Source organism: Macrobrachium nipponense, chromosome 11, assembly GCF_015104395.2.
Source record: "Macrobrachium nipponense isolate FS-2020 chromosome 11, ASM1510439v2, whole genome shotgun sequence".
Lineage (NCBI taxonomy): Eukaryota > Metazoa > Arthropoda > Malacostraca > Decapoda > Palaemonidae > Macrobrachium > Macrobrachium nipponense.
Genome location: NC_061087.1, coordinates 29256495 through 29271512, shown reverse-complemented (window position 1 = coordinate 29271512; position 15018 = coordinate 29256495). Strand labels below are relative to the sequence as shown.

At 36.8% G+C, this 15018-nt stretch overlaps 2 protein-coding genes across 5 annotated transcripts in view; one reads left to right on the top strand and one right to left on the bottom strand.

Moving 5' to 3' along the window:
* The window catches only part of LOC135201249 (protein LTV1 homolog), a 34887-nt gene extending 28206 nt beyond the window's left edge, over nt 1-6681 (bottom strand). For 2 of the 4 annotated variants that reach the window (XM_064230156.1, XM_064230378.1), the window contains exon 1: nt 6421-6465. In XM_064230156.1, coding sequence (XP_064086226.1) covers nt 6421-6450 — 30 coding nt within the window. In that variant the 5' untranslated portion in view covers nt 6451-6465. Of the gene's footprint in view, nt 1-6338; nt 6360-6420; nt 6466-6600 lie in introns of those variants that run through there. The other 2 variants (XM_064230291.1, XM_064230207.1) reach the window with 2 other exon arrangements.
* Nucleotides 6682-8250: 1569 nt separating this feature from the next.
* LOC135201153 (uncharacterized) lies at nt 8251-15018 on the top strand. Its single transcript, XM_064230056.1, has 4 exons — nt 8251-8447; nt 12367-12531; nt 13301-13392; nt 14070-15018. Exons 1-4 carry the CDS (start codon nt 8375-8377, stop codon nt 14190-14192), a joined length of 453 nt encoding a protein of 150 aa, XP_064086126.1. The 5' UTR covers nt 8251-8374; the 3' UTR covers nt 14193-15018.

Sequence of the window (15018 nt, the reverse complement as noted above, 5' to 3'; positions counted from 1 at the left end):
TTTACCTTGTAATCAGTGGTTTTATCCTTACTGCCCTCACAACTGAAACTCCACAGTGCTTATTTGATTGTAATTATACACATTTTGGTCTTAATTCACTCCAAATTGCACTTGAACCACGCTGCGGTTCCTGGTTCCTAAGCGCTCACTCCACAAACACAGTTACGGGCAGCACAAGAGTACACGGTTTATGAGGTGCAAAGCTTTATTCTCTTAATTGTTTACTTTACTCATTATCTAGTTTAACTTTACTTTGTTACTTCAAAATGTTTATTTAATTCATGTATCATCCCTTTTTTGCAACCAAATTAATCCCAAAAAATTAGATATTTATGAAGTATATGAGCAGACGACGGCAAAAATGGCTCATCGTTGCCAATCTATTGGAGCTTCACACATACGCCGATGCATTTACAAACTGTTTCCATGAATTCTAGCTGTCATAGTAATGCAGTAATGATAAAATTGCTGTAATATGTATATATATATATATACTACAGATACACTAATTTCACTTATTTCCCCGGTTTTGTGTGAGTTTTATACCCAGCTTGGAGGGTAAACACATATCAATTGGCAATACTGATAAACAATTGAAGAGTGCTAAGAACGCCGGAGGTACCGTTCACAAGCAAAACTGTTGATATTTGAGTCAGGAATCTAGTTACTTTTTCAACAACGATATTTTCAAATTAATAATCATGAATATTATTATATATTGCTACTTTCAAAATGCATATACTATCCCCTTTTAGACTGTACAAAAAGTTATATAGAATTTTGGCAACATTTTTTCAGATTCCTAGATAGCTTAGAGATAGGATGTTTTAAATGTGTGTTCAGAGTTCGCATAACATAATATAAAAAGAATATACATAAAGTAGAATGTAGAAAGAGAGATTTTCTTTGTCCACTTGAAACTACGATTGTTTCCCTATTATGTCAGCATTGTGAGATTGGAGGAACTCCGAGATCCGTTTGCTTTCCTAATCTGTCAACACATTTGATAAGCGAGCTCGAGACTTCATTTGTGTTTTGAGATTCTGTCATCAAGTAAGATAAGGGGCTTCTGCTTCGGTCGATCGAATCGAGTACGTGTCTTTTTTTAACTGAATCACCTCATACGTGTGTCTTTGTCAAAGCCACGTACAGATTACACATTTTGTATGTAAAGTTGCGTAAGATCTTGAAGCTTCTGGAAGCATTATTGCCAAAAACATTTTTTGTCATCCACTGTCCAGCTTCCGTAAGAAAGAGAATTTCATTACATCTTAGATACTCGAGGCGTTCAGATCTCTATCTATCTCTCTCTCTCTCGACATCCTTAAGATTATATTAACGTAACATAAATTGGTCACTTGTAACTTGAGAATTTCAGATTTGATATTTCTTAGAGTTTATTTAGTGTTATTTAGTATTTTTGGTGGAATCTGAACAAACATTTTTACAAGTGTGTATTGTGTAACGGCACCTATTTCTGTGAATTGGTGAATCTTTTTGAAGAAAGAAGTTGGTATACCAAAAAGGTAAAGTGTGTTATATTTTTATTAGTTCCAACTAATAACTAATAGGAACAGTGATTTGGTAAAAACTGATGGTTACAATGTTTTGAGTTAAAAGATTTACATTTTTACACATTGCAAATTTTTGTGTTTTGTGTTTGTTTCATTTTTGTGCATTTGTTCATTTTCTTGGCGAAGTGAGCCTTTTTATTTTGATATTGTCCACATTTTTCTGTATTTTCATTTGCATTCACAATTTAATTGACTTAGTTATTTTCATTACTTAATCATTGCACATTTAATTAAATTTAACACTTGTGAATTAATTTGCATTTACTTAGAATTCTTTTCAAGTTTTATTATTGTTTAGCACTGTGAATTAATTTCCAAATTTCAATTATTGCCTAACACTTTTGAATTTTGATTGAATTAATTTTCTTGAATTTTTTGATAAATTAATTTTGATTTAATTTTACTTAATTTGATTCAAGAATTAATTAAACTTTACTTTGTTTTCAAGTAACAGTAATTTTCCCTGATATTGTGAATTTCACTTAGAAATTTTGAGTTTAATAATAAATTTTTGTATTTAAAATCTTTATAAGTGTTTTCATTTTTAACCTGTATATTTGCATTTGATTATATTGATGTTGGGTAGAATTGATCTGCTTTCCTTCAATTTACTTGAAGTGACTTAGAACCAGGGAAGTACTTAGACTTCTGAAATCAGGGAAATACTTAGACTTTTAAAGTTGTTGATGGAGTGATGCTTTGATTAATAATTACTTACAAGAGTTACCTCACACCTGTTTTGATGAACTTAGTCTGATTTTCTGCAATACTGGTAAGTTGTTAAGGGATCACTGTTGCCTTTAGAGTATTCAGTCGTTTAGTACCTGTGATGAGGGTTCAGGTGTCTGGCTTTTGTGAGGTAACAATTGATGAATGGTAACCAGATACTTGGCACTTCGTCACAATATGTAAAAATATTTATGCGATTCATGACCTTATACTGCCGTTTAACTATTTATTTAAACAATTATCTAGTGCATGCTTCTTCTTCTACTAAAAATCATAGTTCCCTTGGATAAGTAGTGGTTGGAAGTCGGTCTTTACGATTGTTGTGATGAAAGTGCCCTAGCATCTATGGGTACAAGTGGTGTACGGATTTAGCACAGGAAATGGGACATTTGTTGACACCATCGACTCCGCAAACATCGAGATGACGACAATCTTCGAAACATTTTTAGTTGTAAGTAAAAATTTCGAAAGCGTCTCGGGGTAATGTGCACTGCGTTTGGTCACACTTTTCATTAACCTCTGTTTAATCTTAAAATATTGCCTTAATTTCTAACTTTGGAGAAAATACTTACTACGAAAGGAGAGTAGAGGTCTTGAGCTGTTCCTCTCACCACCAACAACTCATGACTGATGACCATCTCCAGTGTCTGAATGTGTTAAAGTACTTTCTCGGAGGGTGGCCACAAATGCGGTAGTCAGTAGGTTGTTTACCCTATAACCTAACCAGCCTTACATTTACCTGACCTAACCTCAAGATTCTACGTCCAAACCTGGCCGGATGGGCGTCGCCCCACCCTGGATCCACCTTTAGTAATTCATGACCTGTTGCTCTGCATTCTACCCAGCCCTATTAGGGTTACCTAGGGTAGAATATCACGACATGCCAACCCTCATCACGGTGGACGGGTCTTATTCACTCGATATTTAATTGGTGAAACATGAATACAATTGCAACTCTAAGCATACCATTTAAAAGACTGAAGTTTCGTCAACATATTGTGATATATGAAAGCCCCATACGAACTAAAATAAGCATGTGAGCTCTTCGTAAAATATGTTTTCAAGGCAGTTTTGAAATCCAATATGGCGGCTACGTTTTGCATGGACGGTTCTCATCAGTGACGGCCACCATCTTTCCCCAGCCTTCCCAGCACTCATTTGAACAATGTTAGCGTATGTATGTAACGTTTATTGATCTTACTCAAGATTGCAGTTGTAATCAGCACAATAAAACAACATTTTGTTGCCTATATTAGTGAAAGTATGAAACTTGTTATTCCCCCACTTTTCCCCCCCGGGGGGGGGGGGTTATGGTTTTGAAACTGAATTCATTCTTACCTTGTAATAGGCGGTTTTTATCCTTACTGCCATCACAACTGAAACTCCACAGTGCTTATTTGATTGTTATTATACACATTTTGGTCTCAGTTCACTCCACATTGCACTTTAAACCCGTTGCTGTTCCTGGTTTCTAAGCGCGCGCGCCATAAACACAATTACGAACAGCACAGCAGACGACGACAGACGACGAAACCGCAAAGTTTTATTCCCTAAACTGTTTACTTACTCGTTATTTAGTTTAAATTTACTTTGTTATTTAAAAATTTTGATTTAATTCATGTATATTATCCCTTTTTTACAACCAAATTACCCCGAAAAATTACAGATATTTCTAAAGTAGATAAAATCAAATGTTTCTAACGTTTTCGTACATCTGGCTGCCGAAAACCATAGAGGAACGAATACGGAAAAGTGCAGAGGAACGACTTAGTTTTTTTTTTTTTTTGCTTTTTTGTTTTTGCTAGCACTTTTCATTGATTTCAGTCTTTATTAGTATTTTGAATTCTTTAATAATCGTATGCCAGAAATAAATGTAACCTTTTAAATGTTTGCATGCTAAGAATGGCAAAATCATCGTTGCCACATTAGTGGAGGCTTCACACATACGCGTTCCATTATTATAAACTGTTTCCATGAATTCTAGTTGTCATAGTAATGCAATAATGATAAAATTGCTTTAATATTTATGTATATATACTTCTAATACATAGCCTAATTTCACCAATTTCAACGTTTTGTGTGTAGTCTTATACCCAGTTTGGAGGGTCAACACATACCGAATGGCAACAGAGAGAGAGAGAGAGAGAGAGAGAGAGAGAGAGAGAGAGAGAGAGAGAGAGAGAGAGAGAGAGAGAGAGAGAAAGGAAGGCGGAGGAACGAAGAAGAAAAGGGATGGCGGTGGAGGGGGGGTGGGGAGAGGGTAGGTGGAGCTTTATACACGTGTTCGTATCCATTTCTGCATAATGGAGTTTTTGTCTCTGGGTACAAGGACAAGTGTCGTTATTCTTTACGATTAGTGATTCACGATACCCTTATAAATTACGGCACTGGGTGTAATGCACTATAGCAAAATCTCGTTCTGTTACGAGTGTTCGTTACAGAAATAGGTATTGCCCAAAAGCGTGCTTGCACTGTCTCTGAAACCCATAGTTGACATGCTGCTTAGTTGTCAATCAAGTTTTTATAACCAGTATTTTTTACAAGCTAGCTATTGAATAAATTTGTATTTTTCTCAGTCAAAACATATGCCCCTCAATGCTAACTTTCCTCTTTTAACGACTTTCTGGTCATTGCAAATTCGGCCCCATAATTTCTTATGGTGCGAAAACAGACAGAGGCCCATGGACCGAAAACGATTGCGTCACACTACGGCGATAATCCAGCAGTAAAACTTCTTCATATATCCAAAAAGTAAATAATAATGATATATATGCGCATTACGATTATAACAATTACATGTATAGCTGATAACAATCTGCATGAATAACTGGTAAACTGTTCTGCAATGACAGTTGAGTATAGCAATTATTTACAATAGGTACGAAAGTCAAGATGTCGTGACGTCATAATACAGAACTTAAAAGAACGTTCTAATTCAGAAAAATAATATTATTAAATTTGAGTCAGAGTCGAGTTACTTTTTCAATAACGAATATTTTCAAATTAATCATCATAAATATGTAAAATATTGATGTTTTACTACTTATTTAAAAATTAGCTAAGAGCACGCTTCTCGTCATCTTCTACCAAAACAGCTGTTTACTCCTGGCTTGTTGTTGGTGAGAAATCGTGTTTCGATTGTTGTGATAAAAGTGCTCCAGCGTCTGTGGGTACAAGTGGTGTACGGATTTATCACAGAAAATGGAAAGTTTGTTGACACAAGCGACTCCGTAAACATCAAGATGGCGTCAATCTTCGAAACATTTTTAGTTGTAAGGAAAAATTTCTAAAGCGTTTTGGTGAGATTTCCACTGCCGTGGGCGCCATTTTCAGTACCCTCTGTTTAAATCTTAAAATTTGGCCTTAATTTCTAACTTTGGAGACTACTACTTCGAAAGGAGAGTAGAGGTCTTTAGCTCCGTTTCTCACCAACAAGAAGTCGCGACTGATGCCCATCTCCGGTGTCAGGACGCGTTATAATGTACTTTTTCGGAGGGTGGCAAGCGTTCGATTGTAGGTGGCCTGTTTGGCCTGCTGTGATGTTTTACCCTAGTTAGTGAGAATAGAATACAGAATTTGGGCCAAAGCCCAAGCACTGAGACCTATGAGCTCCTTCAGCGCTGAAAGGGACACTGAGAGCAGAGAGATTTGAAAAGCTTAACAGGAGGAAAAGGAAAACCTTGTAGTGCAATGTGAAAAAATTGATACGTAAGAGAGGGTCAAGGAAAGAAAGATGGAAGACCGAGAAGATGCTATGAATGAAAGTACAGTAAAATTAATGAAAAAGGTTGCAGCTATGAGCCGAAGGGGCGCTAGAAAGAACCTTAAGTAATGCCTACAGTGCACCGCTTTGGGGTGCACTGCCGGCACTACCCCCACAAGGGGGCGTTTAAGGTTAGGAAATTACTAGAAACAATGGACGAAACAAATGCAACCCAACACAGCGTAGTCTAGCTACGTCTTGGCCTGTCTGGTACGCTTCAAATTTATGGGGAGGGATTAATATCAACACTTTTAACAAAGTTGTCACCGCACCTCCATTTTAACAGCAGCCCGAGGACCACTTTACGACCTAAAATAAAGAATTGCGTAGCCAAAGTCACCCCCTTCCGCTTACGGTATTGGAATCGCCTGCATCAGGCAACATTATTTCGACTCAATTTCTCCTCATGACGAAAGTTTAACCGCCATTCTGCCACTAACCCAACGACTGCTGAATACAATACTATTTGGTTGCAGAAATACAGACTACTATCACTTCCTACTGCGAATTATTAAAGGAAATGTGTGAGCTCACCATTATTTACGTTCTTCTCCGCATGCTGTGTTTACAGAACGCGAGCGCCATCTAGTGACTCACGGAAACACCAACACTACGAGACCTAAAGGGAGCGTTTAGTAAGATCGAAAGAAGAACGATATAATTTTTTTATAATAAATCATCACATTCGAAGAAAACACACTACTCTGATGCTCAAAACTGACATATATAAATACAAATAATAATATAACATTTACCTATACCTGTATAATTATGTGAAATTTTAGTATAATCGTTTAAAGTAACTTACGAAACGACTCTACATTCCAACAGTTTTTGATCGTGAGCAATATCATGATGCAGTGGAAATCATTTCCCTACTACAGGTAATGCGGATATAACAATTTTACTCCCCCGCCGGCGCTTAATTTTTCTGTAATTAGACACGATGGCTCGTTTTACATGCCTCAAATTCCGTCTGAAAATTGCACGGCAATTATTTAAAACATCCTTCTTTACTGGGAGCCAAATTAGTTTGTTCTTAGCAGAAAAAAATTACTGCAGAATGCTAACGTGTTTCCTCACGTAGATTCACCTGGCTTGCTATTCAAGTAATAGCACAAGGGATCCGCTAAAAATAACCCCGATAATGAAGATTACAAAGTAGTTGGAATGAGAGAGGCTGGATATTAGGAATATACGTTTTAAAACCAAGTCTAAATAGGCCGAAGTGCTGTTCTACATACATTAAATCTGTGCACGTCGTTGACTTTTTCCAGACTATATTGACCCTTTCTGTATCCATTATTGACCCTTCGAATCCATGTCAAAATAGATTTGGAGGTTCCATTGTGGTAATCTTTTAAGAGGCATCACAGTAGGCCGTCTGTGGGCATTATTTTCACAATGATGGTCCTGTTTCACTATAAAAGTGTGATATGAATAGCTGCGGAAGGATAATGAGTGAAAGATCCACATAACGCTTATTTTGGTTTCCAGAAAATATCAGTAAGAGACGTGATTTTTTCAATCTTTTATTCTAAACTGATGGGTCTGTCTGATGACGTTGTAAAATGAATATATATATATATTATTTGTCTTGCAATTCCAGACTTAAAAACGAAATCCTTCATTTTTTTCGAACTGGAATTTTCCTTAGAACAAGCCTTTGTCGTATTATGAATGATATTGAGGGAAAAAAACTATAATTCAGTGCCAGCAGTTTTAAAGTTAAAATAAAAAAAAAAAAAAACTACCAGTTTGCAAATCGTTTTAAAATTTTGAAAATAAAATCCTAAAGTTCACCTTTATTAACACGACCGTCAGCATCCCGTTTTCTATCAGTAACATCCCTACCTCCCTCCCCCCGGCCCCACCAAACATATCCCCAGGTAATTACAAACGGGTGCATCAGAAAATTTCGCTCATGACGTTAAAGAAATTTTCAATAACCATCGTTTTCTCAAAAGTTTTTCCTGGCATGAATCTAAAACTAATTACTGAATTATCTAGTATTATAAAAGTGTTGTTCTACGTAAGCAAATTCTCTTTTAAAGTAATACGAGTAATTGATTTTAAGTGTACATAAAAGTCCCAGGCAGCCAAAATAAATAGAAAAACGGCACAGCATACTGGAAAAGCCAACTAGCCTCTACGTGCGTAGTCCCAGACTGGAAATTCTTGGGAGACCACTTTCTCGAACTCCCATCAGAGTGCTCGGCAGCCATCATGAGTGCAATGTGAAAAGAGTGAAAACAATCGCTCGTGTTCATCCATTTTTAATAGGACTAGTGTGAAACATTTTCGCGCAATGGCGACTAGGACTACTAAATGTTGCATCCTTAGTGTATTAGTCCTCTCGGTTTATCTTAGTGTGGTCGAAGGTAAGAGAAACGATTCGCAACCTGGTCTGGTTTTGAAGGTTGAGTGTTTTATTTTATGTATATTATGAGTGATTCATTATCCCCAGTTTTCGATATCCGCGATGCAGCTACTGCTTAGAAAGTAGCACAGAGAAGCTACGAACGCAACCAAAATGCTACTTGCTTGATGATTAAGGTAAGTAAGTAGTTAAGGATGTGAGCATTATAGAAGAACGTAAAGTTCCAAGTTCCCACAAGAACTTCCTGGAGATGGCAGAACCAAAATGGGGAACGCACTGATATTCTCACAGTCAGACAGGTCTAGGTTTCATTCTCGATAGGGTTACCATACGGAGGGTAGTTGCCGAAATCTATAGCATGGTTGCAGGCATACATCTATGGTTGCAGACGTGCCAAAAGGCCATAGTTCATGGCCATACCAGATTTTAATGTGGAGCGTATCTCTCTCAATGTGCTTAATTTTGAACTTTATTATCATTGAAAAACTGAGATACGACTAAAATTCTACGAGATGTGGAATATCTTATGGGAACTTTTCTGGAGATTCGAAAATAAATAACATCATGAAAGTGAATGATGACTGATGTCTTAATGATAATGATGTCTGAACAAAGATTAAGCCTTGCTTACGTTTAGTAAATAGAATACAAAATTATTTTCTTAACAGCGGAACTTCAAGACTTAGAACATACGAGAGAGAGAGAGAGAGAGAGAGAGAGACTCAAAGTTATCACATCGAGAGGGAGAGTTAACGCTAGAACGACCTCCCAGATTTCCATGACGAGGTGAAAGGGAAGCAATTCTCGGGTATTTCGGCCAATCTTCGGCGCTGGCTTCAGACTCGTCGTAGACCGAGAAACGAAGAAAATAGTAGAAAATAATCAATGATTCACGTTTACGTAAACGCGTAATCAATTTCAGAACAAGTAGAAATAAATGGCCAATAGTATCTTTGCGTTCATCTGAAAGATTTAAAGTGTGAAACGGAGTCATGTCGCCGTAAACGATAGACCGATGCTGCTCAAGCGTTGGGCGTGGACTGGTCCTGTCAAGGTTACCTAACGGGCTCCAGATTACTGTTAAAGGTCGCAGCAGCCCAGTGTTCTTTGTGTTCGCCTGAGACGTTTAACATTTTGGAATTCCGTTTCTTTTTCTTGGCCGAGTTAGGGACCTATATGTCTACAAATCCTGGTTTGAACTAGTACTAGTTTTGAGTTTTGAGAAGAGAGCAAAAGTTAAACAAAATATTTTATTTTCATATATAATTATATATACATATGTATTTTATATGCATGTAGCATATACGTATGTATATAGCTACACGTGTGTATATGTTTATATTGACAATGAGGAAATTGGTGAAGTAGAACTCAAATGTCATTTTTACTCTCTCTCTTTCTCTCTCTCTCTCTCTCTCTCTCTCTCTCTCAGTCAACCGATTTTACGAGGCTCCCACCTGTTCGCCTTTTGTTCACAATGAAATGGAGAAACTTCAGGAAAAAAAAGAAGTGTGTTTTGCCATCTGTTCATAACTAATTGTACTCGTTCGCAATTGTTCAGCTAAGCGTTTTAGTTATTCTCGGTCACCGTAAACTACTTTTTATTGGTTTTTCTTTCTTTCTTTTAGTTGGTCTAGTGTTTGACTATTTGCTCTTCATAGGTACCTGTCATGTATATATAGTTTTGATTATAAGTCTCTCCTTTCCCTTCTCTCAAATACACAACACAAACACACACATATACACGTAGTACAGTGATGCTCAAATCTCATGCAACATGACTCCATAGGATTTCGTTCAAAATTCACTAACTGGCAACCTGGCATGCTCCTTAATTATCTATTATTTCAATGCGGAAACGCGATTATTGCATACAATATGGACATAATATGTTTCATAAGAGTGAAGTCTGTCCTATATGTCAAAACTGTAAGAAAATGTCATGTGTAGCAAATTTTAGAAAAAACTCTTTCGAAACATTTTCAAAACTTTCGTTCACACATCACTGAAGCATTTGACCAAAATGAAGTCGTCATCAAGCATCAGTTCAAATGTTAAATTAAAAAAAAAAAACGAAAAAAAATTCATAACAGTAATAATGCTTCCAAAGCCAACATAAAATTTGAAATAGTCCTATTTGATTGCTTTTACACCTCAACGCTGAAAAAATGTAAATATGTATGTACAAAAGTAGAATGAGCATGTGTGACGTATCATTAGTGTCGGTGCAACAACAACCACCCGGTGTAACATAAGTAGGTCTGCACTGAGTAGTGACAATGAAATTATCTTGAAAACACTTACTTTATGTGTAGAGGAATATTTGGATTTTCATACATAATTAATTGTTATAATTCTTAAATATTTAAAAAAATTATGGCATACTAGCAAATATTCGTCTATGCAATTATTCATTTGTCAAAGCCAAGATAATGTTCCTAGGCCTAGGTGTTAGATTTTTTACTTTACAATTAACAGTCACATCTCTCTATTAACAATTTCTGGCCAGAAAGCAAATGAGGTTATCTACACATTCTTGTTCTTCAAGTTACTTTATGAAAGAATAAATTATACACCAAAAGTTTGGAGAAGGACTTTTAAGAAAATAATATTTTAAACCAGTTGAAAAACAAGTGTTCCATACGCCTTGATATTAATACTTATGATGTTCCGATTAATAGTCATCTTCTCCATCTAATCAAAATCATCATCTTTCATTCCTCAAAGAACAGGAAATCTCTACAAATAAAAACATTAGTAACATTACATCTCATAAGGCTTAGATTATTCTTTTAGGCCTATAAATCATTTTGTAACATATAGGCAGCTTAAACGCAGCCTAAAACTTCAACATTCAAAGAAAACCGGTTGTAATTCCTATTCCTATTGCATTCGTCAAAAAACAGATAACCTCTACAAATAAATTCATTAATAACAGATTATATCTCAGAAGGCTTAGATGATTTTTTTAGGCCTATAAAACATTTTGCAACATAAGGCAGCTTAAACACAGCCGAAAGCTTCAACATTCAAAGAAAACTTGTTTTAATTCATATTTCTACGTTGAAAATGTTATGTCTGTTGAGCTTAATTAGCTCTACTGTCATAATGCAGCAGACGTAGGTATGTTGACCAGTCCGAGGAGCATGTAAAGTGTGCTTTCATTGATGGCACAGCTAACCTTATCACACCGCACTTTGAACTTAGCAGCGTAAAAAAAGAAAATCAGTTCAAATCACACAGATTACGAATTATACCAATGCATAAAAGGGATCATATTTATATAACCATAAGGAAAATAGGACTAGCAGTGAATTCACAAACTTTTCGACATGTATGACATTAGAAAAAAAAGTATAACACTACTTGGCAACATCACGTTGAGTCTGAGAATGTGGAAGATACAAAAAGAATCATGTCGCATGAGATTTGAGCACCACTGTACATATACAATATATATACACATCACTCGCTTCCTAATTCTCTCTCTACACCAGCTACTCAATTTACTGCCTCGATCAGTTAGAGCTGAGAAACAGCGATATTCCAGTCAATCACTGGACAGAATTCAGAATTCTTAAGTGTTAGACTTGACCGCTATCTCATAACCCAGTTCTTAATAAACGAACGAAAAATACAATTCAGGCCAAGCGATGGGAGCGATGTGGTCATTCAGCGTTGAAAATAATGTAGAAACAATGAATGATTATGAGAGGACTGGGGAAAGTCAGGTGGAAATAAGAGACTATGGACGGAGGTACAGTAAAAGGAATGAGACGGGCTGCAGCAAGACGCCTACGGTACACCGCGAGAGGTGCATTGAAGACGCTATCCCCTAAGTAGTTGTTGTTATTATTATTATTATTATTATTATTATTATTATTATTATTATTATTATTAACTAAAGATCCTTGTTCCAGGGCTCTTCCAGCGCTGCTACTCCTGCAGGTCCAGAGGGCGGCTGGGAGACTGCAAGGACCCCTTCAGGGTCAATTCGACGTCGTCCCTGGTGCCCGGGGTAGAGGCAGTGCCCTGTGTCTCCGGCTGGTGTTCTAAGATCATCGAGGGCAAGAAGGATGGTGAAGGTAATTGGGCCAGGACTCGTTAATTAATATATGTGACTATATTTATATGTGATTGTGCTTAGCAAAGTTAATATATGTGACTATATTTTGTATAGGATTTTTGAAGACTTAACTATACTTAGCATAGACACTTTAAGAGGTGTGAAATATACTTTGCAAAGACTATAACCTATGTATTTGTGCTTAGCAAGGACTCATTAAGATAGTACATAATTGGCAAAGATTCGTTAGGCTATATATATCTAAATCCGTTGTTCAAGCCATTATTTAGAAGGTCCGACAGAAAAATCCCCCCTTCCCCCGCAACCCGCACAGCTGACAGCAGACATGGGGATGACATTTTCCCGAGGAGATAATTCATAACAAAAGTAAAAAATGCGCCGTTTTTTTTTTTTTCTTTTACGGCGTATAATCAAGGCCACCAAAAATAGATCTACCTTTCGGCGGTCTCGATACAATGCTGCAAGAGCCGCGGCCCACCAAACTTTAACGACGGCCCTGTGGTGGCCTGGCCGTATATCGTTGCCGGATGCGCGATTATGGCCTTTAACCTTAAATAAATTAAAATAAAAAAAAAAACTACTGAGGTTAGAGGGCTGCATTTTGGTATGTTTGATGACTGGAGATGATCAACGTACCAATTTGCAGCCCTCTGGCCCCAGATTTAAGAGCTGAGGGCGGACAGACAGACAAAGTCGGCACTCAAATTTTCTTTTCCAAGCTAGCTAAATAAAAAAATAATATTAATAATAATTTCTTTACCTGACAGATCACGATCTAGCCACGGAACGCCAGTGTCTGCAGCGTTCGCCCCCCGACGATAAGCAGAGGTGCTCGGAAGCTCTGGTGAAGAACAAAAAGGTAAGTCAGTCGGCCTCGGCCTATTATAGGAATTATAGTGAACAGAGGCTGGATGGTGCCGGTGGTGGACGGTGGCTGAGGAGGGTGGGGAGAAGGGGTGAGTGGGAGGTGGAGATGGGGGGTGAGTGGGTGGGAGGTGGCGAGAGGATGTGAGTGGTTGCGAGGGAGGAGTTAGTAACCTGAGCTATGGATTTACACATGAATATGCTCTACATAAACAGTGGCTGATAAGGAATTTATTTATAAACAATTATATAAATAATATATATCTAATAAAAGGAGTCCATAAAAAGCCAAAATGTATTAAGTATGTATACTACAGAGAGTGCTCTCTCTCTCTCTCTCTCTCTCTCTCTCTCTCTCGTCAGGTAGGTAATGAAGAGAGAGAGACAGCAGTCTCTGAAATATAGAATACTTAACTTTCTATATTTTGGCGTTTTTATGGGCTCCTTTTATTAGATAGAATTCTGTTTTAACAAGAATTTTACCAGTCATATATATAAATATATATTGTATATATTACCGGTCACTTTTTACAAGATGCATGTGTAAATGTAACAAGCATAATAATGTCCTTTTGAATTCTCGTATATATGCATATATATGGCGTGTATGTATAGTTGTTATTCACGCAGGATTCACATTTCTAATTCTGAACTTCCTTTCTTCCTCCGCAGGTCTTCATCTGCTTCTGCCAAGGCGACCTGTGCAACTCGGCCAAGGGCGTCGGTCCCTCCTTACTCACGATAACAGTTCTGGCGCCCGTCTTTTGTTTCCTCTTCAGTCGACAACAGCCGTGATCGACAGCCACCAATCTTTTTTTTTTTTTTTTTTTTTTGAGTGTCCTGCTTCCGTCCATTCTCTACTTGCTTAGTTTAATTCCCAGTCATCACTTCAGCCTTCCGTACTCGCAAGAATCTTGAACTGTACAATGTACAGTCATTCCTGTTACCAGTTACACAGTTCCACGACCGACGTAGCCTAGGCCAAGGTGGGCCTAGGCACTGTATGTTACGTGATTCTAGACGAATAACACTTCAATTCATTTGACCATTAAAAATAATAAATAAAACGTCACATGCCTTTTGCAAAATCAAGATGATTCCTGCTAAACATTTTCCCCATATCATAATTCTGGACATATTTGAAGGCGGCCCAAATGAAGTTTAAATGATTATTATTACTGCTTCCAAGAGACATTTTTGTTCAGATATATAATTCACGAACTCAAGTTGCTATAAAAAAAATTCTTTTAAGTCAAGTCGCAACGCAATGCATTTCTTGTACAGTATTTCTAACTGTAAACCTTTACACATCTTTGTAATATAAAAAAAAAAAAAAACACAGAAAAGCTTTCTCCAATTATTTCAATACAGTAGAATTCTCGAGGTGAACTGACCATGTAATTAATACACAGTATTCTGTTGATCGTCATGTACAGTCGATGAATGGTAGAAAAAAAAGTATAGTGTATATTTTTTGGAATGCCTGTTTTGTTTATGGATATGTTTGTAATGCAAAAGCCAGTGTGCTCGATAATTTAGTATTAAATGCCTTGTAAAATATTGTCGTAAGCTTATAAATATATATATATATATATATATATATATATATATATATATATAT

What these genes read in the sequence shown, in the direction of transcription:
- LOC135201153 (XM_064230056.1), top strand. Translation starts at nt 8,375, where the DNA reads ATGGCGACTAGGACTACTAAATGTTGCATCCTTAGTGTATTAGTCCTC. An exon ending in TTATCTTAGTGTGGTCGAAG is followed by an intron (nt 8,448 to 12,366) that starts GTAAGAGAAACG and finishes TCCTTGTTCCAG; the next exon opens with GGCTCTTCCAGCGCTGCTAC. An exon ending in GGGCAAGAAGGATGGTGAAG is followed by an intron (nt 12,532 to 13,300) that starts GTAATTGGGCCA and finishes TTTACCTGACAG; the next exon opens with ATCACGATCTAGCCACGGAA.